General features: G+C 43.7%; 1 protein-coding gene across 1 annotated transcript in view; it reads right to left on the bottom strand.

Annotated features, from left to right (window-relative positions):
• Positions 1-3,271: 3,271 nt before the first annotated feature.
• The window catches only part of schip1 (schwannomin interacting protein 1), a 56,778-nt gene continuing 38,033 nt past the window's right edge, over positions 3,272-22,016 (bottom strand). The window contains exons 3-8 of the mRNA XM_080845378.1: positions 16,080-16,198; positions 11,749-11,866; positions 10,078-10,275; positions 5,042-5,165; positions 4,671-4,764; positions 3,272-4,350 (exon numbers count right to left, since the gene is read on the bottom strand). Of these exons, the coding sequence (XP_080701504.1) occupies positions 4,299-4,350; positions 4,671-4,764; positions 5,042-5,165; positions 10,078-10,275; positions 11,749-11,866; positions 16,080-16,198 (705 nt within the window). The 3' untranslated portion in view covers positions 3,272-4,298. The remainder of the gene's footprint in view (positions 4,351-4,670; positions 4,765-5,041; positions 5,166-10,077; positions 10,276-11,748; positions 11,867-16,079; positions 16,199-22,016) is intronic.

Genomic DNA, 22,016 nt, shown 5'->3' with positions numbered 1-22,016 from the left:
CGTCTCCCTTCAGTAGTAATGCCTCTGTCATAGCTACTCCTCCGTCTCCCTTCAGTAGTAATACCTCTGTTATAGCTGCTCCTCCGTCTCCCTTCAGTAGTAATACCTCTGTCATAGCTACACCTCCGTCTCCCTTCAGTAGTAATGCCTCTGTTATAGCTACTCCTCCTTCTCCCTTAGGTAGTGATGCCTCTGTTAAAGCTACTCCTCCGTCTCCCTTCGAAGGATGCAAAGGTGTCTTACCTCCAGCATGTCTCCGGTGGCCTTCACCATCTGGCTCAGTTTGTCATCTGGGTAAGCTTGCAGAACATTCGTGTAGTGCTCCATGTCAGCTCGGATGTTCACCAGGCAGTCGGTCTGCACAGAACCACCACACAGCCAAGTTTAGTCAAACAGTCTTTAAACCATGATTTCATTATTTGTTATATTTATTTTTCCTTGGAATGTTGGAAAAAGTTCCATTGAATTGAATGGAATGGAATCGTGGGCCACGAACAGGACCCCGACGCGGAACGGAGTGTGTAATAGTTTGCTAATCAAGGCTTGAGACTTTAAAGTTCTGTTTGCGTAAATAACAATTTTTTCTAAGCGGAAGTCGCGAAACAACAAAAAATCTATAAAAAGAGGTATTTTGGAGGAAAGTCTTTCTATCGTTTTGCAAGTAACCGAATAATAAGCGGGATAATGTGTTGGCCGCCTGTCAGTTTCGGAATATAAATCCCTTCAGGACGCAACAAGACCTCTTGCGTGTCAGGGTCATCTTTGTCCCGTCGGGCTCACTATATTCACCCTTAGTTTCCTATATGACCGGCGGATTATACATTATCCCTTACATATCTGACCTCCGACCGTTGGGGTGGCCCATTCAAATCAATGTAACTTTTTGCAACATTCTGAGGAGCCGTATAATAATAGCCCACGATATGTCGTGTCGATATGTGATCATGAATGAAATGGCTAGTACCTCATTGAATGGCATGTTCTGAGCGGAAAGGCCTGAGCAGGACGTACCCTGGAAACAAATGCAAATCATCAGACTGTTGACACGGCATCATCATCATCATCATCCTCATCATCCTCATCATCATCATTGTAACTATCTTCAGCAACTTCAGAACTGAGCACCTTAACTGTACCGTCATTGTCTAGTTTTGTTTTTCAGTTTGTATACATTCTAAACACATACACAATGTTCACGAGGACATATTCTTAATCGTATTTACTTAGGTCCAAAGTTTGATTTTAGAAGTCCTTACCGAGACAGCCGGAGCGCAGGCATATGCTGTTGTAGTCCTGCTGTTCACCTTCGGTATCATTTCAGAGCAGTTAAAGCCCTTGAACAGGGTTGTCTGGAAAAAAAAATACAAATGATAATCTGACAGCACTGTTATCTATTACAGTAAGAGTGAGAGTGAGTGTTTATTCACGTACATCATTCAAAAGTTCAGTGATGTTTGAAAGCACATCTTTTGCAAGCTGGCCACACTTCTGTCCGTCAAAGTCTTGGGAGTCTACCCATAGGAGCGCCCTTGCGTGAGTGCCGCGCCATAATAGCGCAGACAGCAAAAAGGAGACGGTACCTGCGCACCAATTCAATTTCAGATTATTCATTTAAATAGACAAAAATACATCAGCTCACAATAGATTCGGTAGATTGTTATCCGAGCTGCACGTTTACATTCATAAAGGTAGCTTTGCACATGTTACCTAGATATACTTACAGAACAGAATGTTTGAGGGCATCTTTGTTGCTTTCTACCTCGACAACCAAATATTAGAATACCATCTTTGAGACGAGGTCTGTATTTATAGGAGAATCCTACCTACACCATCAAAGGGGTTCCCCTTACACTGAAAGTGCCGCAAATTCAAGCGAGTGAGTGATCAAGCGAGAAATTTCCTCTTGTTTGGCCTACATTGGAATATACGCTCGCAAAAAACTTTCGTTTTTAGTTTTGGGTTGTTTACTCATTGCCCTGTTTCGACGAATGATGCATTTACATATTAATAAGAATTACATTTCAGTTTGAATAATCACGGTCTATGTGCATTAATAAAAAAATATTTCATGAAATGCAAGTAACAGTGGCTATTTGCTTTCCGAGTTTTTTCCCCCCTAGAATTGCTCCTCAGTCATGACTCATTTCAGATGATGTCTAAGATGGAGAGCCCATGGGCAGAAGGTAGGTCGTTGCATTTGAAAACATAGGAATACAACTTAGACACGGGGTAGCCTATGCAGCACGGCATGCAAAAGCGTAACACTTCTAGATACCAAACTCAGAGGCTCGTGAGTTAACAAAGTAGCCTATGCACTGACACTAAAACACTAAATATTGTCCTGAAGTTATCTCGTAAACTAACATTTAATGTCAACACAATCACACATTTGTGCTAACAATGAAACTAAGTCATGATTCCATATCAAAGATGTAGAAGGATTTTACGCTTATGGTTTACAAGACTTGCATGTGTATGACATACATATAGACATATAGATAAACATTGATATAGGTTGTATCAAGCATGTTTAATAAAACACTCCTTAAAACTGCTCTCCCCTACTCGTTTGCTGTGTTAGGGTTAGGGTCTGTTTTTATTGATTAAATCATTCAATTTGATTTTGTATATTTACATTCATCTGTATGCATTATCACATGACCAGATGTAAAATTGTCAGTTATTATTATGTCAGTGTATGCATTTATGTGAAATCCCCAAAAAGAATTGAATATTTTAATGATTAAAACAATCATGACCACATCATTTCTCTTTAACTGCCCTTTCACACTAGACCACACGAAACTTACAAGATGACGGACCTGTGACCACGGTGGAGGTGTGACATCACCACCAACAGAGTGGGCGGCATCCCGCTGTCAGTTTCACCAATGAGAGGTGCGAGTCTGTGCTCACATTCTGTGTGAATGTGTGAGCATGTGTTCCTGTTGGGTTGAGAGTGATGTCATGAAGGTAGAGAGGGAGCGGTCATTTCAACCAGTCTCACCTAACAGCGTACCTAGCTCTGGAGTTCTATGTTCGAGTTTGTCTGTCACGTTTATCTGGATACCAAATCAAACCATGTTTACACGTTCAAAAGTAAGAGTTTCTTCTGAGGGACCTTAGTGTTATTTTTGCTGGAGGTCTTGATATTATGATTCCATAACATTATCAGTCAGTTACTTCAGTAAACACAATCGTGAGTAATATTTTAACACAAGTAGTTTATGATAATGTACACTGGCAAAAACACACAAAAACACCAACAGTATATGAAACAAAGTTTTATTTTTTTATTTTACATATCTGTACATAAACATTTCTTCCCTCAAATAAAGATTCTGAATACAACAGGATGGAAATGATATTAACACACTTATTCATTTAAAATGACTCGTGTCAGAAAAATCAACATTCACAAAATGTTGAATACCGATTAGAGTGAACAGATTACCAAAAGCTACGACTTTTACTACAAGGCAGGCATTTATCCGTCTTCTCCTTTAGCACCTTCAAAGAAAAGTTTCAGTTGAAAACTACCATTTGTGCAGAATAAGAGACCAACTTTTCAATACTGTCCAACTTAAAAAAAAAAGAGTCTCAGAAGTTAGGTCTTTTTGTTCATATATATATTTTTTCTTTTCTTTTTTTTTTTACAGACTCAACTCCCTACTAATTGCTTAGCATATATTTTTTTTCCCATAGTTTTGCATTTGACAATTATAATTTAGTGGCAGAGTTAAAAAAAAAAATGAACTGTAAAGAAGCAAGGCCAATCACTGCACAGAAAAAGCCAGGGACAGTATCCAAGACTCACACTTAAAATATTTCATCTGTCATGAAGTGCTCCATCTTCAGCAAGTTTTTTTTTCTTTTTCTTTGTACAACCACAGAAGCAAGTGAAAGAGGTGGCCCTCTTCTGGACTGACTGAGGCGATGGAGAGAGATGGAGCAAATATCAGGGTAGGGGTGGGGGCATCAGTGGCAGATATGGAGGATGTGTTGGGGGGGTTTGGGTTGGGGGCATCAGTGGCAAGTATGGAGGATGAGTTGGGGGGGTTTGGGGGAGGGTGGGGTCGATAGGTAAAGGTGGTGGTGGCCTTATTTGGAGAGGGTCTTTCCCTCCATGTTTATGATGTGTGTTTGTGTGTGTGTGTGTTTGTGTGTGCGTGTGCGTGTGCGTGTGCGTGTGTATGTAAGAAGGTGGTAGGCGCATTTGGACAGGGTCAGGATCAGGGTCATTGAGCGATGTGGAGTATGTCTGAGTTTGGGGGAGGGGTGGTATGGTTGTAGAGTCTTCATTTGGAGAGGGTCTTCTCCGCCAAATGTTTCTGCTGGCTCTCGGCATGCCTGGACACACATTCACAAACACACAAACACACAAACACACACACACACACACACACACAATACAATACAATTACAAAATGTACAACCAAATTCCCCCTCGGCATCTCTCATAGTCACAAGATCACTCCAACGCAAGAGAGATGAAAATACTGAAAGACAGAGAGAGAGAGAGAGGGAGAGAGAGAGGAGAGGAGGGAGAGAGAGAGCGAGAGAGAGCGAGAGAGAGGGAGAGAGAGAGAGAGAGAGAAACAGTGAGACAGAGAGGGAGGGAGAGAAAGAGAGAGACGTACAGACAGAGACAGAGTGTGTGTGAATCTTACCTGGTCAGGTCCTCGATGTCCACCAGCATAGCGTCCTGCTCCATGTGGAGCTCATCTCTGATCAGTAGCAGCTGCACAAGCTCCTCATTTAGACCTGAACACACACAGACACACACAAACGCACACACACAGGATTTAAAATGATCTATACAAATGATCTGGTGTGACTACTATGTGTTTGTGTTTGTGTGTTTGTATGTGAGAGAATCCTTGCGCTTACTCTTTGTGAGTGGAGGTCGTTGACAATGACCTGCAGCTGGCCGATGGTCATGTCTGTTTGAGTGTGTGTGGGTGGATATACGTGTATGTATGTGTGTGTGTGTGTGTGTGTGTGTGTGTGTGTGTATGTGTGAGTGAATCCTTGCGCTTACTCTCGATCTGTGAGTGGAGGTCATTGACGATGACCTGGAGCTGGCCGACGGTCATGTCTCTGAGGTCAGACGGCTTCAGGCTCCTCTTCATCAGGCACTCACTGATGTGGGGCATATGTGGCAACTACAGGAACACACACACACACACACCCACCCACACACACACAAACACACACACAGAAACAAACACAACGTTAGCAGTAGTAGATGCTTCCAGCCACATCAGTAAAGTGCAGTATAACGATTGTGTAATGATATGCGTGATCCCTGTGCCTGGAGTACTCAGACTTATTACTGCCTTACTCTACAAGCTACAAAGTTATTGCACCACACATACACACATCTGGTGTGGTGCGCAGTAGAGAGAGGCCAGTGTGTAGGAACACAGGCAGGAGGTGTGTGTGTGTGGGTGTGGGTGTGTGTCTGTGTGTGCTTCCCCTGACCAATGGAGGATCAGCCAGGATGTGTGTGTGTGTGTGTGTGTGTGTTTCCCCTGTCCAATGTATGATCAGCCAGGATGTGTGTGTGTGTGTGTGTGTGTGTGTCTCGCCTGTCCAATGTATGATCAGCCAGGATGAGTGTGTGTGTGTGTGTTTCCATGGAAGGTGTTTGCAACAAAATGGAATACTTATTGAAGTGACTCTCTTCGTTGAGAGAGAGAGAGAGAGAGAGAGAGAGAGAGAGAGAGAGAGAGAGACGGGGAAAAGACGAGATCATTTTCTCCACATTTTACTGTCTGTGGATATGTTGGATAGTTGAACCCAAAAGAACCATCATGGGACACATCCTGGAAAGCACCAGAAACACCGGACAACCGGCGCACCACACTTCAACAGCCAAGGAAACATAAAGTAAAACAACAGCAACTAAATAATACCCTTAAAGTGTTACTGTAATAAGCCCAATGCTGACCATCAGAACTCCACCCCCACAGGTTCAACCCAACCCAAAAAAGAAATGTATACCATTTGTTGCCATCATGACCTTTAGGGGTAAAGGTCATGATGGCAACAAATGGTATACATTTATTTTTTCCCCTTAACAAAAAAGTTTCATTATATCAATAAAATCATTTGCCCTCAATGATTTCTACTTCTTAGAGACAAGGTGTTAAAAAGTATTTTAGAGTCTAAAACCGAACTTATACAATCGTCAACAAGTAAACTACAAGATAATAATCTGAATCTCAGGATAGCGTTCATGGGGTTGTACTTGGTGTGTGTGGTGTTCCAACTGTATTTTTAGAGTGTGTGTGTAAGTGTGTGTTTTAGTGTGTCTAAGTGTGTGTGAGAGTGTGTGTGTGTGTGTATGTTTGTTTCGTTTGCCTGTGTTTGTGTGACATTTACTATAAGCCCATCCTAGCGTAAGAACCAATGTGAGTGTGGGTGTGGGAAATTTCTCTAGGTGACATTGCCTTGACATCTTACCAGAGGTAGATAAGACACAATAAAAAATCCCTGCCGTCTGGCGCACGCTACCATACACATCTCTGTTGTGGTAACTATGGCCTAGCCTTATCTGGCCTGATGCAACCCACACACAGGATGCTGAATAATAAGACATTTAATTTTTTCTGTGATGAATCACAATAGATATAATTTTTCTATGCTGAATCACATGATGAATGTGTCTTAATGCATCACTGCGCAAGTTTTAAGAATTCATTTTTTTCACCATATGGTAAAAAATTGTATTTTGACTATTGCTTTCAATTACACATGTCTGTATTTTCCAGAGACTGCAGCAGTAAGACATGCTACTTAGCTCTGACACTTTGGAGCCTGGTCTCAGTTTGAACTAGGCACTGTAGCAGTAAATATCTGTTTGTGTTGTGTGTGTATTGTGTGTTTCACGTGGTGTGTGTTTTGGTCCTTCCTGCTACACGTGTCTCTTCCCAGCTCAGCCTCCACCTCTGTGGTTCCTCATGCATTCTGGGATTTGTCATGCTCTCATAGGGAGGGAGAACCCCCCCCCCCCCCCCCCCCACCACTCATGAGGCTCTGAACGAGCGCTGGACTCCTTCCAACAACTTGCTTTCGCTTTTACTTTTCTCTTCGGACTCTCTTTCAATAGGGACTTTATCCCTGTTTTTGTGGACACATGGGTAGGTTTTTTTTTATCTGTGTTAATGCGTGTGTGTGTGTAGATGTGTTTATGTGTGTGTGTGTGTGTGTGTGTGTGAGTGTATGTGTTTGTGTGATTACGTAGTGTCACTGTGCTAGGAAGCTTCCGTGGGCGGTGAAAGCTGACTCTATCAACACGCCGTCATGTACGAAGACACGTGAGAGAGGAGGCGGTAGAGTGAGAAAGAGAGAGGGGGGGAGGGAAGGGGAGGGAGAGAGACAGGGGGAGGCAGAGAGGATATTGAGTGAGAGAAGAAGTGTGGTTTGTGTGAATGTGAGGTCATCAAGTCTCTAGTCGTTAGGTGTGCCAAGTGTATAGTGCTGAGTTGAGCTCAGTTAAGATGGCTTCTGGTATTTCATATTTTTCCTGATGTAATCCTAAAAAAAACTTGTTCTACTGATGTCACTGATGTTTAATGAGTTATCTGCCGTATGCAGACTGTAACTGATGATTGAGATGATGAGCCCCAGGGGATCCTGATCCAGAGTCAGTGTGCAACTACGCAAAATAAAATAAGACAGAAAGAAAACGAAGAGATTCCAGAGAAGGTTGATGACAGAACTGTGAGAGTGACCTTTAGCAGGTAGGTGACTACACTGACCGTCAGAGAGAACTACACCAGTGGACACGCTGGAACAGGAAATGAGCAGCACAGGAAAAAGCTTTTTTCTAAAGGCTAGGTGGGCTGTCGATGAGTGTTCACCTTATGGGGAGATTCTTGCAGTATAGTAACGATGTGTTCAGTCAGACAATATCTTTATAAAGTGACTTTAGTTACTGTAAGAGCCTAACAATTAAACCTTAATGCACACTGTTGTTAAAATAAACTCTTTTGAACTTTGAACTTTTTTACTTTTTTTATTTCATAATCATCAAATGACTGAACATATAAAACACCTGCTCTCTCTCTCTCTCTCTCTCTTGCTCTATCATGTTGCTATGGCTGTGTTGTGTACTATTAACTGTTAATGAAAAGACACTAAAAGTCAAAGTCTTTTTATATATGTATATGTTCTTTATTCAGCGGAGCTGAACATGTGGGGTTGCCATTTAGTTTGACAGGGCTGCAGTTCCCTCCCAGGTTTTGCTCTGTGGTCTCTGGCTTTCAGTCTCATCTGCTCTGGGGTCTGAGCGCACAGCCCTAGGCAACCACACCAGTGCATCCTGGGCCATAAATAATACATACCACACTTCTTTTTTGCTTTTTTCCTCTCCACTGAATCAGCACAAGGTCAAGGTGGAGAAGTACAGATGCATGATGGGTTAATACACTATGAGTTGAGGATGCAGTGCGTGGAGGTAGTGGGGGAGATTTAAAACAGCCATGAATGTACGTACTAGCTTTGAGTTAACACATATGTGTCTGTGTGTTTGTGTTTGAGTTTGCACGTGTGTGTGTGTGTTTGTGTTTGGGTGTGTTTGTTTGAGATTGCACATGAACGTGTGAGTTTCACTGTGGATGACAACAGTTGCATGACATCACCAAAGAAGAAGTGATGCAGGCTTCCTGAGTACAGGACAAAAATGTGCTCATACACAAAAGCACCATTATATGGCAGTCTCTGTATACACACTCACAACACTGCAGCGCTGCGGTCATGTGATGCCTAGCGAAGGGGTTGAGCTCAGAACCGTCAGCACCGAAATCTTTGAATTGGTGAAACTTACAGGAGTGCATATGGTGTGTGATATGAAACATTAACCAAATAATCATTGTTTGGTTATCATCACTGACTGTCAAAACATTTCAGTTGCTGATCACTTCAGCTTCACGTGTGAGGGGGAGGGACAGCCCATTAAACATTTGTGGGATTTATTTTGTGTCTGTCTGATTATCATTAATTCTTCTTTGGCTTGAGTACAGAAATCGATTCTATCTTAAGTGCAATTGTATAGCGAACATACTTATCTTATGTGGTAAGTTAATGCGCATATAGTTGATGCCAGCCGGATGACACTATTCAATTCACCAATGGTCACGAATGTAGTTCCTAAGCCAAATGTTGTGTTGCCAATTTGGGCTCATTTTGCTTTGTTTTACATCGACCTTTAATAAAATATTATTAAATATTAGCTTGCCAGTGTCAGAGAACACAAATTACTTTAGACACTATGTTGGTTTCCACAGCAACTTTGTCACTGGTCGTGTTGTAATAATGTACAGAGGGTTCCTTGTGAGATCTTTAAAGGTCAGTAGAGTCCCTTTTCTCTCCTCTTCCACAGCACCACTGTCAGCCTATACTGGTTTTGGTTTCCATTTGTCAAAAACACAGTTGGAACTAGGAAGAAATCCCAAGGAGTGCTGAATCAAAACTGTTGGTCAAAATGGTACTAGCCTGCTGCTGCCAGTGACCTTTAGTTTAGTTTAAAAGAGCCAAACCGTGGGAATATGTTGCTTCTTCACCTTGGTAAGAAAAAAATCCATACCGTAGCCACTTGTAGCCACAAGCCATTCTTGTAGCCACACTTAAAGGTGGAGGCCCTGCTTTCATCATGCAAACAGTGACCATTGAGATGACCATACAGACCTCAGGGAAAGACCAATATGTGCAGAGACTACACGGGACAGGAATGAGAGTGTGAAAAAGAACGGATGACAGGAAGACATGGGCAGAGAGAGAAGGGATGAAAAACAGTGAGATTCTCTTTTCCTCTCTCTGTCTCTCCTTCTGTGTGTGTGTGTGTATGTGTGTGAACATGTCTTCCTCTCTCTCTCTCTCTCTCTCTCTGTCTCTCCTTCTCTGTGTGTGTGTGTATGTGTGTGAACATGTCTTCCTCTCTCTATGTGTCTCCTGTGTGTGTGTGTGTATGTGATTGAACATGTCTTCCTCTCTCTCTCTCTCTCTCTCCCTCCCTCTCTCTCTCTTTCTCTCTCTCTGTCGGTGTGCACATGCAAGTGTGTATTCTCTCACCAGGTCGGCGACGGGGGACTTTTTGCGGTTCTGCTTCTCCACCTCCACCTGCATCTTGGCCATGGGTTTGGCCATCGCCAGTGCCAGCTTAGCCTCCGCCTGCAGCTTCTTCTGACGGCTCACCAAGTCCATGTCCTCCAGAGACTCTGAGTCCTCCTCTGTGGTGTCCCGGTCCGAGTAGGACGAGCTCTGCTTGCTCTGTAGGACAGGCAGAGAGAGGGAGAGAGAGATAGACAGACAGAAAAGAGAGGGAGAAAGAGGGAGAGAAGGAGGGAGACAGACAGACAGAAAAGAGAGGGAGAGAGAGAGAGAGAGAGAGGGGAAGGACAGACAGAAAAGAGAGAGAGAGAGAGAGAGAATAAAAGAGAGAAGGAGGGAGACGGACAGAAAAGAAAGGGAGAGAGCGAGAGAGAGAAGGAGGGCGACAGACAGAAAAGAGAGAGAGACAGAGGGAGAGAGAAGGAGGGCGACAGACAGAAAAGAGAGAGAAAGAGGGAGAGAGACAGACGGACAGAGAGAGTGAGAGTGAGAGAGCTATTACACACAAACACAAACCCATTATCACACATACTGTGAATGTCAAATTTCAGATGCATTCTAATGAGACAGACAAGAGCGAGTTTCAGAAGATACGGTTTCAGTTCCTGTCTGTGTACTTGTGATGCCTGTGCTTAGTGGTGAATCTAAGCTGCATTGAGCTCAGACAGACAATATGCCTGAGTGGTGGTAATACTTTCATTGGATTCGATTAATATATTTGTGAAGGATGTGAACTGCATATGAAGCGGGCCTAATATGATCCCCCATTTCTCTGCTTCTTACACACGTGACGGAATGATATGAGAAGCATGTCTGTTTTCTGATATGTCCATCAAGTGTGAAAAGACCACTGGGTTTCGAACAGTGAAGCCATCTAATAATCATAATTGCACCAGTTCCTGAAAAGAGTAAATACAGGCTGAAATCACGTGTCTTTTTTGAACAGTTCCTCTGATGCGAATCAGTGAAATCTGCTCAAGTCTACAAATGACCATCACAGAATTACCACTGGAAAGGGTGCTTGATGGGGACCCGATCAAGCATTGCAAATAGCTAGGGGGACCACATCTATGTTGTTTCCAAGAAGTGTTTCCAAAAAAATGTGACAAAATATGTTTGTAAGCTCCTTTTTCCCCCATGACTAAGACAGGGCGATGATGTGATGGCACCGACGTCATTTAACGCTAATCGTTGCTAGATTTACATGCATTATTGTAGATACAAAATATATAACACTAAAATGTATGTAAAAAAAAAAAAAACTTGCCCAAACTCTTTACTGTCTTTATTTTTGTCAACAAAGAAGAGGAGACCATATATTTTTGTATAGTATTATGGTCATTACTTCTCTAACAACAGCCCCACAACCAAATATGGCATGTTATATTATTCAATCAAAATCAATGAACTTCAATTAGCAATTTAGGCAGAGATATTGAAATTGTTAATGAGGAAAGTATGAATAATTGTGCCACAGGAAGGGATGTTTATTTCTCCCATGACATTAACTAAATATTGAGGATATCTATTTAACGCTGTTTTGTCTATTTTTCGCTAGGGCCTGTAATATAGTCATAAGTTCCGTTGCAGTTTTTGCTGTTTTATAGTCCTTTATAGTGTATGTAAGCCCACCATAGGAGAGAGTGGCGTGTCCAGACTGGTCTCTGTCTTGCTGTCGTCTGCATCGCTGTCTTTGTCGCTGCTGCTGTCGTTCACGAAACAGATCTGGAGGTTCATCCCGCTCTGCAGCCTGAGGAGAGACACACAGGAGGAATACAATAAGTTACCAGAGCAACAGTCGCCATAGTGACACAATTCAATTAGCTATAGCAACAACTGACATAGTAAGACACCTGAAGGCAAAAAAAAGCAACAGTTGACATAGTGAGACACCTGAAATTGCCATAGCAGCAACTTGGTGAGAGAAACTGAAGTTGCTATGGAAATGCCTTTGACCGCAACCTGAAACTGCTATGCTAATTGCTGCATTGCTAAAAACGCTAAAACTGCAAAAATCACCTGAATTGGCCAGACACCTGAGCTTTCTTCATCAACAACTGCCTTGCTGAGACACTTCAAGTTACTATGGTGACAGGTGCCTCGGCAACAGGTGCCTCGGCAACAGGCCTGAAACCTTGATAGCAACAGTGGCCCTGCACTGCATTACATCATTGACATTATTATACCTTTGGTGAACAAACTGTTGTTTCAATTTGTGTGGAGTTTCAGGGAACAATAGGGACTTGGTTGGTAGTTTCACCGATGACACATGGCACAACATGGTGCATCCCTGGTCAGTTTCACAGAGCGGAGGCTTCTTTTTGAAGCTATTCCGATATTTTGCAGTAAAACTGTTGACGTTAAACTGAATTTTCATGAGATGAACCAAACAATTAGACGCTAACAAGGTCAACCATAGCACTCTCTCGGCCATATCAGTCCCTCAGCCATAGCCCTCTCTCAGCCATAGCACCTTCGTGCAGCCGTTGGGGAAAACACAGAGCAACAAGGATGTGAAACAGCGAGGCCAGCTCCCTCAAAGCTTTCCCTCCCTGTAGATGGAGCCAGGTGCCGTCCCTGAGCAAAGGTAGAGGTAGAGGATGTGAATCAGGGGGAGATCTAAGGGATTCTCAATTATGGAGTAAAAGATATCAAAAACACGATAATTTTGGTCAATGTTGAGATCACAATTATTTAACGCGATTACTCATTGACAAAAAAAAATTTATTGAAATTTTTACTGTCTTTTTTACCCGTGGATTTTACCTGCAAAACATATAAAAAATACATTAAAAAATACATGTAAAGTTTAAAGAACATTTTCATCTGGTCAAACGATTTATTAATGTCTGATTAGACAAGACGCATTCCATGAGTGTGGACATCTGGGAACAACCTACACTGCTGGTAATGAATGACTCTGCATTTGATATACTTTGTAATTTAGAACTGTAGAATTGTACATCGTCAACATTCCATAAATTCAAAGCAAGAGAGCGGAATGGTAGGCAGTGATTTTATAAGGGGCGTCCCTCTCTACCTTCAAGAAGATCTTGAAGACCCAACTCTTCAGAGAGCACCTCCCTTCCTAACTGGCACCTTGGCTTAACTTGCACTTAAGCAGTGACAGTCCCGCACTTCTTTTTCTTTCTATGTCGTTTTCTATTTTTTTTTTGAAAAAAAAAAATATATATATAAAAAAAATATCTTAGCTTGATTGTTCTCTCCCTTGTACGTCGCTTTGGACAAAAGCGTCTGCTAAATGACTAAATGTAAATGTAAATGTTATAACCTTACAGTTGACAGTTTCCAAGTGAGGGGAGGGATCAAATGGAGTAGGGGGGATGTTCAAATGAACATGTTATATGAAGACAGGTGTGTGTACAAATTAATGTACACAAATACCCTCTCTGACTTGACTTGGCAGCAGAGAGACGGTATTGATGCCGAAATAGTAGGTTAGAACTTGAGGGCTGTGCTCGATTTATAACACAAGAAAAATGAGAGCGCTGTTTTTGCAATCGTTGGAAGCCATAATTGTAATTCCAATTGAAATTTTACGAAGAAAGGGAGAGAATAAAGATTGAGATGTTGGATGAGGGAATGCATAAAGGCCCTTATCAAATCATGGCAGACCAACCAGTTGGAGCATCCTAACATGACCAACATCTTCAGAGGAGAGGTCGCAGTTCGCCGAAAGCACCTTAAAATGACCACCATCTTCAGAGGAAAGGTCGCAGTTCATCGAGAGCCCCCTTAAATAAGCCCCATCTTCAGAGGAAAGGCCACAGTCAGTGTGTGCTCACCTAGAGCACAGGAAGGTGCCCTGAGGAGTTATCAAATTATGAGGTAGTACAGAAATGATTAAAACGCTCAGAGACCCGACAGTGGCAGTGGTGTGTGGAGGAGGGGGGCTGCATACACCTCAACTAGTTTCACTCAACTCCTCCCCCCTCACGCAAGCAAGGGGCTCTGAACCATACCTCGCACACATTCTCAAATGTCATATGGCAAATAAATCTGACTCTTGAACTTAATGAGGCAGAAGTGACCATGTCAACTTTCACAAAAGCACAATGGTCATTATCACAAATATCCCCCAAGATTTACAGGAAAGATCAGCTTAGGGAACTTCCACCCATTAATCTAACATGCCTACGGCTGCATTGGTTATCTCCGAGACCTCTGATACAGTTAATGGCATCAGGAAGCAGCTGTAGGCAGAGCTGCTGTAATTAAGCTTGGGAGGACTTGAATGATTAAATAATGTTTCAGGGGAGCTATGAATAAATGATTCAGCAATGGACCCATGGATATGTTCAATTGTATTCTCTTCTCTGCAGCGCTTTCGAATGTATAACATTTTCCAATTTCAATTATTTGAGTGACATATCAATTTTATAGTTTCAAAATAATAAATAATACATTTTTAGTTTTATTTTGTGTTAAAAAAAAAAAAGATTCTCCTGTTGAATTCAATCTTATTTCCAAACAGATTCTCTCTTTTTAAAGGTTTTGTACATGGTGAAAATGAGACTCAAAGATCATTGATTTTCCGATCAGATCATTCATTGGTGAAGGTTTTTTGTTTGTTTTTGACCAAACTGCTGTGTTTTGTCAAAAACAAACAAAAAACCTTCACCTCTACCTACCAACCTCAAAACTAGGGGGCCTTTTCAGAACCCTAGCAGGCTTCCAATCAGGCCTGGGGTTTGGATGGACTGCACTTACATTCCTGCACTTATTTTTCGTTTCTATTTCTTATGTATAGTAGTATTTATTGTAACACTAGGTCTCTATTGCTCGCAGCTTGACTGTTCTCTCACTTGTACGACAAAAGTATCTGCTAAATGACTAAATGTAAAAGGAAATGTAAATGGATGGGGGCATGAGGGAAGTAGTGTAGGAGGAAGAGGGCCTCTTCTGGGATGTGTAGGTTTGAGGAAGTCCTCTGTGTCTTCCCTGAATGTCCACCCTTTACTGTCCTCTGCACTCAGAGACACTGCCCGTGACTGACCTTTGCCATTTCAGACGCCAGGGCTGTGGTCGGTTTGTGACATACCCGTGGTCGAACCCAAACACACACACACACACACACACTGTGCAGTTTCTATTTCTCATCACTTACTGTCATCTCTCTCTAACTCACAAACACACACATATTCTTTCTTTCACTCTCTCTGTATTTTTGGTGTAAGCTGGGGTCAGAAAAGGTGATCAAAAAATGAGAATGCTTGTCAACCAAAAATAACTACCAAAACTCCCTCGTGTGCAAAATCCCCCCAAGATCTCTGGCGGGCTTTCAGGGAAACGTAAATGCACTGCGATCAGACCCTCCGATGACACCGGGAGCAGGAATGCGTTCCACAGTCATTAGATGCTCCCAGACTCAGTCATGGCACTGAAGCTAAAGGGCAACGATACTGTGAGTGCCTGCGAGACCATCCTCTCATTAAGCCCCTACTGAGGGGAGTTGCACTGACGCAACCTCACAACCTGTGATCATGATGATTCACACACACACACACACACACACACACACACACACACACACACACACACACACACACACCCTAACAGCACTTTTGCAAGAGAAAAATGAGAGGCATTAAGTGACAACAGTCATTTTTTTCTTCCCCGCATGCTAATTAAATAAGGACAGATCTAATCTTGCACTTAATGTCCTAAAGTCTATCAACTGTTGACGCTACACACCATGGTAACATATTCATATTCAGTGAAGATGATGGATTAAGAGAAAATGGTTTCATCCCTGTCTTTCCGCTTGACTTTAAAACCTCGCACTCAAACACATAATAATCGCTTTTCTAGGTACCCAAAGACGCATACAAAAACAACAAACATGTGAACTCATACACATCCATGCAGACATAGAGACAGACACGCAGACAAACAAACACACACACACACAAACACACACACACACACACACAGAGTCCTACCGTGAAGACAGACTGGGTTTGCCACTCTTGCTGCAGCTGGTGTAGATGCCGGGTCCGTCGTCGAAGAAGCTGCCCAGGGCGAGCTTCTGCCGGATGGACTCTCTCTCATTCTTCTGGGCCTGCCATGGGGAAACACACAGGTGTGGTAAGAGACCTGGACAACAACACTGCACACACTACAGAGATGACTGTAGAGAGCGGCCCAGCGTGAAGCACAGCAACACTACAGCCGCAGGAGGGGGAGATGAGAGACGGGGTTAGAGTGTTACACAGCAACACTACAGGAAATGTACACTGTGAACTGGAATCACACTTTTTTATAGAAAATAAATCTAAGACTTTGCGTCAAGACACAGACTTATGTCTATGGCCAAGGCCAAGATGAGGGCATGGACCATTTTTTCGAGACCAAAAAGAAACCACAGCGACTGGAGAATCCCATACTAACCATAGAGGGCTTCCAGGGGCTGGGGCATGAAGGACCCGCAACAAGGGGGCGAATATTAAGTCAGCTATATAAACTGAACACTATACTCATTACACTTTACACTGAGCTCAGTGCACATAACAACAAAACTCCAGCCCTAAATTTCGCTCAGGATGAATAAAGCACCTATCTGACTGATTGTGTGGAGGCCAAAAATACACTTGAAGGAAAGAATGCATTAGAAAGAGCCTTGAGCCTTTGTGGGTTCTTTGCCTGTCATTCTGTTAAAACCCATAACAATTTTACCAAAAAAATATGAATTCCTTGAAAGTTTCTTCATCTACTGGCAGAGTTGCTCTGAATATACCTTGTGACTAATTTCGAAACCCTACCCTAGGAAGAGCCTTGAGAGATTGGCACTACTCTGGATGTCCACTAGATAGCAGTGTTGGGAGGGATATCGGCTTTTGCCCTCTAGTCATTTTTCCCCTCCTGCCTATTCTATGCAGCAGCATCAGTCAACCACTGTAAGCACAAACACCTGAAAGGTCACAGAATGTATGTGCCTCAACAGAGGAACCTTTTGTTTAGTCAATGACTGAATTAATGTCAGTGGTTATCTTTACGGAACAGATGCCTATGTGTGTGACAAAACATTGCCTGGGAGTTCACTGGTTTAGGCTAGCTAGAATAAACAGAATCTATAGTCTTTTCCCTCAAAGTCCTAGACTTAACTGACACATACAGAATAATGTCTTTAAGCAAAAGACAGCAGTCCAGAGAGCAGATTTATTGGAGTAAATGTGTGTTAATCGTACCAAAAACATCTGATATCCATGTGAGTCAATAACCGTACATACACATTTAAAATCTATTCATACAGATCCAGTCAAACCACCCTTGCAGCGGCTGGTGTATAGTCCGTGTGTTTTGCTTTCCTGTGTGTTTTGCTGGCCGGTGCGATCAGGCCTGGTTCCTGCTCACACACCTGCAGCTCTTTCACATTGCTGGCTCCCCCTGGGGGCTCTGCCAGGAGAGGCTGGTGCAGGCGGTGGGGACAGGGGGGCAAGAGGTTGGCCTGGTGATACAGCATTCTGCCTGCTGTTCCCACAAACAGCCAGCAGGGGGCGAAAGACCGGCTTATTCCAGTAAATGTCTGGCAGCCTGAATAAGTGCACATTTTTGTGGTGTTGCAGAAGGCATAGCAGAGCAACCTCCCATTGTGGATTCACTCACACCCTTCTCGACTACTCTTGTGAGACATCCTGGGGTACCTCGAGGGTGTAATGGTTCTGGTAGAAAGATGACGACTGCAATCTCTTCAGAAACCGCTGCGGTGTGACTGGGCAGCCGTGCTTATTCAGACACACACACACACACACACACACACACACACACACACACACAGACACACAGACACACACACACACACACGCACCAGGCAAACAGCGCTGGCGCCCGCAGACACTGAACTAGCTCCTGTCGCATTGTGCTCCATTGTCGGGGTGGAGTCTGTGACAGTGACAGATTGGTCTGAGCTAACGTCAGGTCGGGGCCCATGGCCACTGGCGAGCCAATTAGAGCGCTTTCTTTTCCTCTGTCAAACAACACACAGACAGAGCGAGAGAATGCGAACGGTTCTCTTTCTCGGGTCCGTCGTATGAAACAGTCAGCCAAAGCTGCCCTAAAGAGCCTTTGTGCCACTTGTCTGCTCGGATGCCTTCCTTTGAGATTGTGACACTGCAGTGAATGCATAGGAGACGTACACACACACACACACACACACACACACACACACACACACACACACACACACACACACACACACACACACACACACACACACACATACACACACACACACACACACACACACACACACACACACACACACACACACACACACACACACACACACACACACACACACACACACACACACACACACAGAAGGATAGACCCCCTACCAGGTTCCCAAGGGAATGGGGTCCGGACCCCTCTGAGGACCATAGTGGAGGTGTGAAAAAGACACACCATAAAATGCTGACAAGAGGAGCCAACACTGTCTGTGTGTGTGTGTGTGAGAGAGTGTGTGTGTGTGTCTGAGTGTGTGTGTGTGTCTGAGTGTGTGTGTGTGTGTTTGTGTGTGTGAGTGTGGGTGGGTAGAGGGTCAGCAGAGAATAAACTATTCAAATTCACAGGATACTGAACCCATAACACCTTCAGTAGCCCTCACAAACTAAAACCATCGCAATGTTTAGCCTGAACTAATGGCATGTGAAACTGTGTGTGTGTGTGTGTGTGTGTGTGTGTGTGTGTGTGTGTGAGTGGCCAGGTTAGCACCTGATGTGTTCCTGCTAACAGACACATTAACCAGCTGCCTTTGGAAGTGTGTGCGAGCAACAACAAGTCCTTGACTAGAGAACCGCAAACTAAATGCCAATTTATGGTCGTCCATTTTCGGAGACACGGAGAGCCCTCTACAACGTTGCAACCCTCTCCGAGTACCTCTCCGTGGCCTGACGTGCACCTCCCACATTTTTTAACTATCCGACTCCGTCAATCCGTCAACACATTGTTGTTTACCTTGTGGGTAGTAGTATGCCAACATTAGATAGTTGGCTGAGACAGCTTGCAAATCCCCTCAGATGTATTTTTCCCACGACCATCAGAGAACAATAAATGTTCGTGAGCCTGTCTAATCCGTCCGTCCGTCCGTAACATAGTTGTAGAACCATAAAACGGCCTTAAGGCCCTGATGTTTTGCATGGTATTACAGACAGACAGACAGACACACACACATACACACATACAAACACACACACACACACATACAGAAGAAGAGTGTGAGAGATATAATGGATGACGCAAAGAGAAATATGAGTGTTAGGACACAAGCATCTTTCAACTATTTGCACAAGTTATTGTGAGTTGCTGCCCTGTGCTTTAGGGGCAGGCAGACAACAGCTTGGATTAGCTGTGTTAGGGAACACATCTACAAGCTTACACAGCCCTCCCTCTGACCACACACACACCTACCGCAAACACACACACACACACACACACACACACACACACACACACACGCACACGCACACGCAAGCACACACAAGCACCCACACATATAAAGCCCTGCCTCTGACCACAAACACACCTACCGCAAACACACACACACACACACACACAGACACACACACACACACACACACACACACACACACACACACACAGCTGTGTGACACTCTGGTCAGCTCCCCCTCTGTGACCACCAACACACAAACACACGGGAGACGGGTTGAAAACACAAGCTGGCCCTTCACTTAGAGTACACAGCCGTGGTCTTTGTTGGAAATGTTTAGACAGTTTAAACCGTGCTCAGGCAGCCAAGCGCAGCCTTAGCTAGAGCACACACACTCACACACACACACACACACAGCCCCTAAGCCAGGGCATGGTCCTATTCACTGCCTTCAAATAGCTTCAAATAAATATTTCTCTCTGGCTGGAATGTCCTTATGTAAGGGTGTGTGTTTGTGTGTGTGTGTGGGTCTACTTCTACCCTGTTCGGATATTGACAGACTATTTCTCTCTCTCTCTCCATCGTTCTCTCTTTCTCTCTCTCTCTCTAACTCTTGCTCTCTAGCCTCCGTTTTCTTTTTTGGCTCCCCTCACGCGTTTGTGAAAAATAGAGCAATTCCTCCTCTACAAAACAATGGCGGTCTTTGAGGAGTTGGCAGAGAGCGGTTGCTATCGGCGACTTCGCGCCCTGGCCTGAGCCCCTCGGCTCTTGACAGGATGTGGCTGTTCGCAGAGAGATGCGAGATCGCGTGAGGGCTTGTGGTGGTGTTTTGTGTGGGTGTGTGTATATGTGTGTGAATGAGTGTGTGTGTGTGTGGGTGTCTATGTTTGTGTAAGTGTTCTGTGGGAGGTGAAAAATGTGTTTCAATTGTGTTCATAGCTGATAGAGAGGCTTTGTGACAGCATGTGTGAGTGTGTGTGTGTGTGTGTGTGTCTGTGTGTGTGTGTGTGTGAGTGTGAGAGACACTGATGTCTCCCCCAGTGCCCTCCCATCTCTTTCACTCCTTCTTTCCAGTGACAAGTGATTTTACACACACATACACACTAACACACACACACACACACACACACACACACACACACACGCACACACACACACACACACACACACACACACACACACACACACACACACACTCACACACACACACACACAAAAGCACAGTGATCTAATGTGTGCATATGTTTGCATGTGTGGCTGCTCGTGAGGGTGTGTATTAGAAAAACAGGCGGGTTGTTTGGGTAAGCCAGTCTGGAACTAAGGACCAAACAGAGGCTGGAGTGTCTGCTGATTTATGTCCCAAAAACACAGAAACAGGGGCAGAGGAAGTGTGTGTGTGTGTCTGTGTGTGTGGGTGTGTGTGTGTGTGTGTATGAGAAAGTGTGTGTGTGTGTGTGAGAAAGTGTGTGTGTTAATTTCTTCTTGTCTGTAATCTGGGCAATCACTCTTTCACTCCCTTGGTCTCTCTCTCTCTCTCTATCTCTCTCTCTGTCTTGTCCTCCTTATCCTGACACTACATTTCTCTACTTCAGGTGAATATGGAATCATAGATGCCCACACACACACACACACACACACACGCCAGCTCTCTATAGAAGAGAGGTTGTGAGTTAAATATTTCAGCACATGGTGAATCCTGCATCTTGCGTCAGCTCTGCTATGACTCATTGCTGATGAATATAAAGTGTTATATTCATACAGGTCTCAGATATCAGATCGCATAAAGCACAGAGGTTTACTGCGGTGGACTTGAGTATATGACTTGAGTATGCTCAAGTCTCCTTCCCAACCAAAATAAATTATCACCAATCTGGACCACAAGGGGAATTACCGGTAAAACTAATCATCAATGAGATGAATGACTAAACACTAATGAGGTGAATGACTAATCACTAATGAGGTTAGTGTGTGAAGTATGTGAGTGTGGCAGGAGTGTGTGCTCTCCCTCTCCTACAGGCCATGGGAAAATATCAAAATGCACATTCAGAAATTTTGCAGGTAAATATGACTTCAATGGGGAAAATCAGTGAAACAGCCTGAAATCACCCTGTTATGGGAGGACTTAGCACACTTCCCCATTCTAATTGTACTTCCTTGAATATCATTCCATAAAAGGGCTTTTGCATTGAAGCCCTGTATTACATAAAGGGTTGGATTAGTTCCTGTGGGTAGGCATTAGTGAAGCAAGACCCAGTGTTTAACAGCTAGCAGATACAGTGTGTAAATATGAGACACTGGCGCGCACACACACACACACACACACACACACACACACACACACACACACACACACACACACACACACACACACACACACAGACACACAGACACACACACACAGAGTGTGATAATGTTGGTGAGCTTGGATCCTTGGCACGATGAGGTAAGACTGTAGGCATGTCAGGCCTCTCTCTTTGTGTGTGTGTGTGTG

Source organism: Sprattus sprattus (genome assembly GCF_963457725.1).
Source record: "Sprattus sprattus genome assembly, chromosome: 9".
NCBI lineage: Eukaryota > Metazoa > Chordata > Actinopteri > Clupeiformes > Clupeidae > Sprattus > Sprattus sprattus.
The sequence above is the reverse complement of the archived record's forward strand: the minus strand, read 5'-3'. Positions and strand labels throughout refer to the sequence as shown.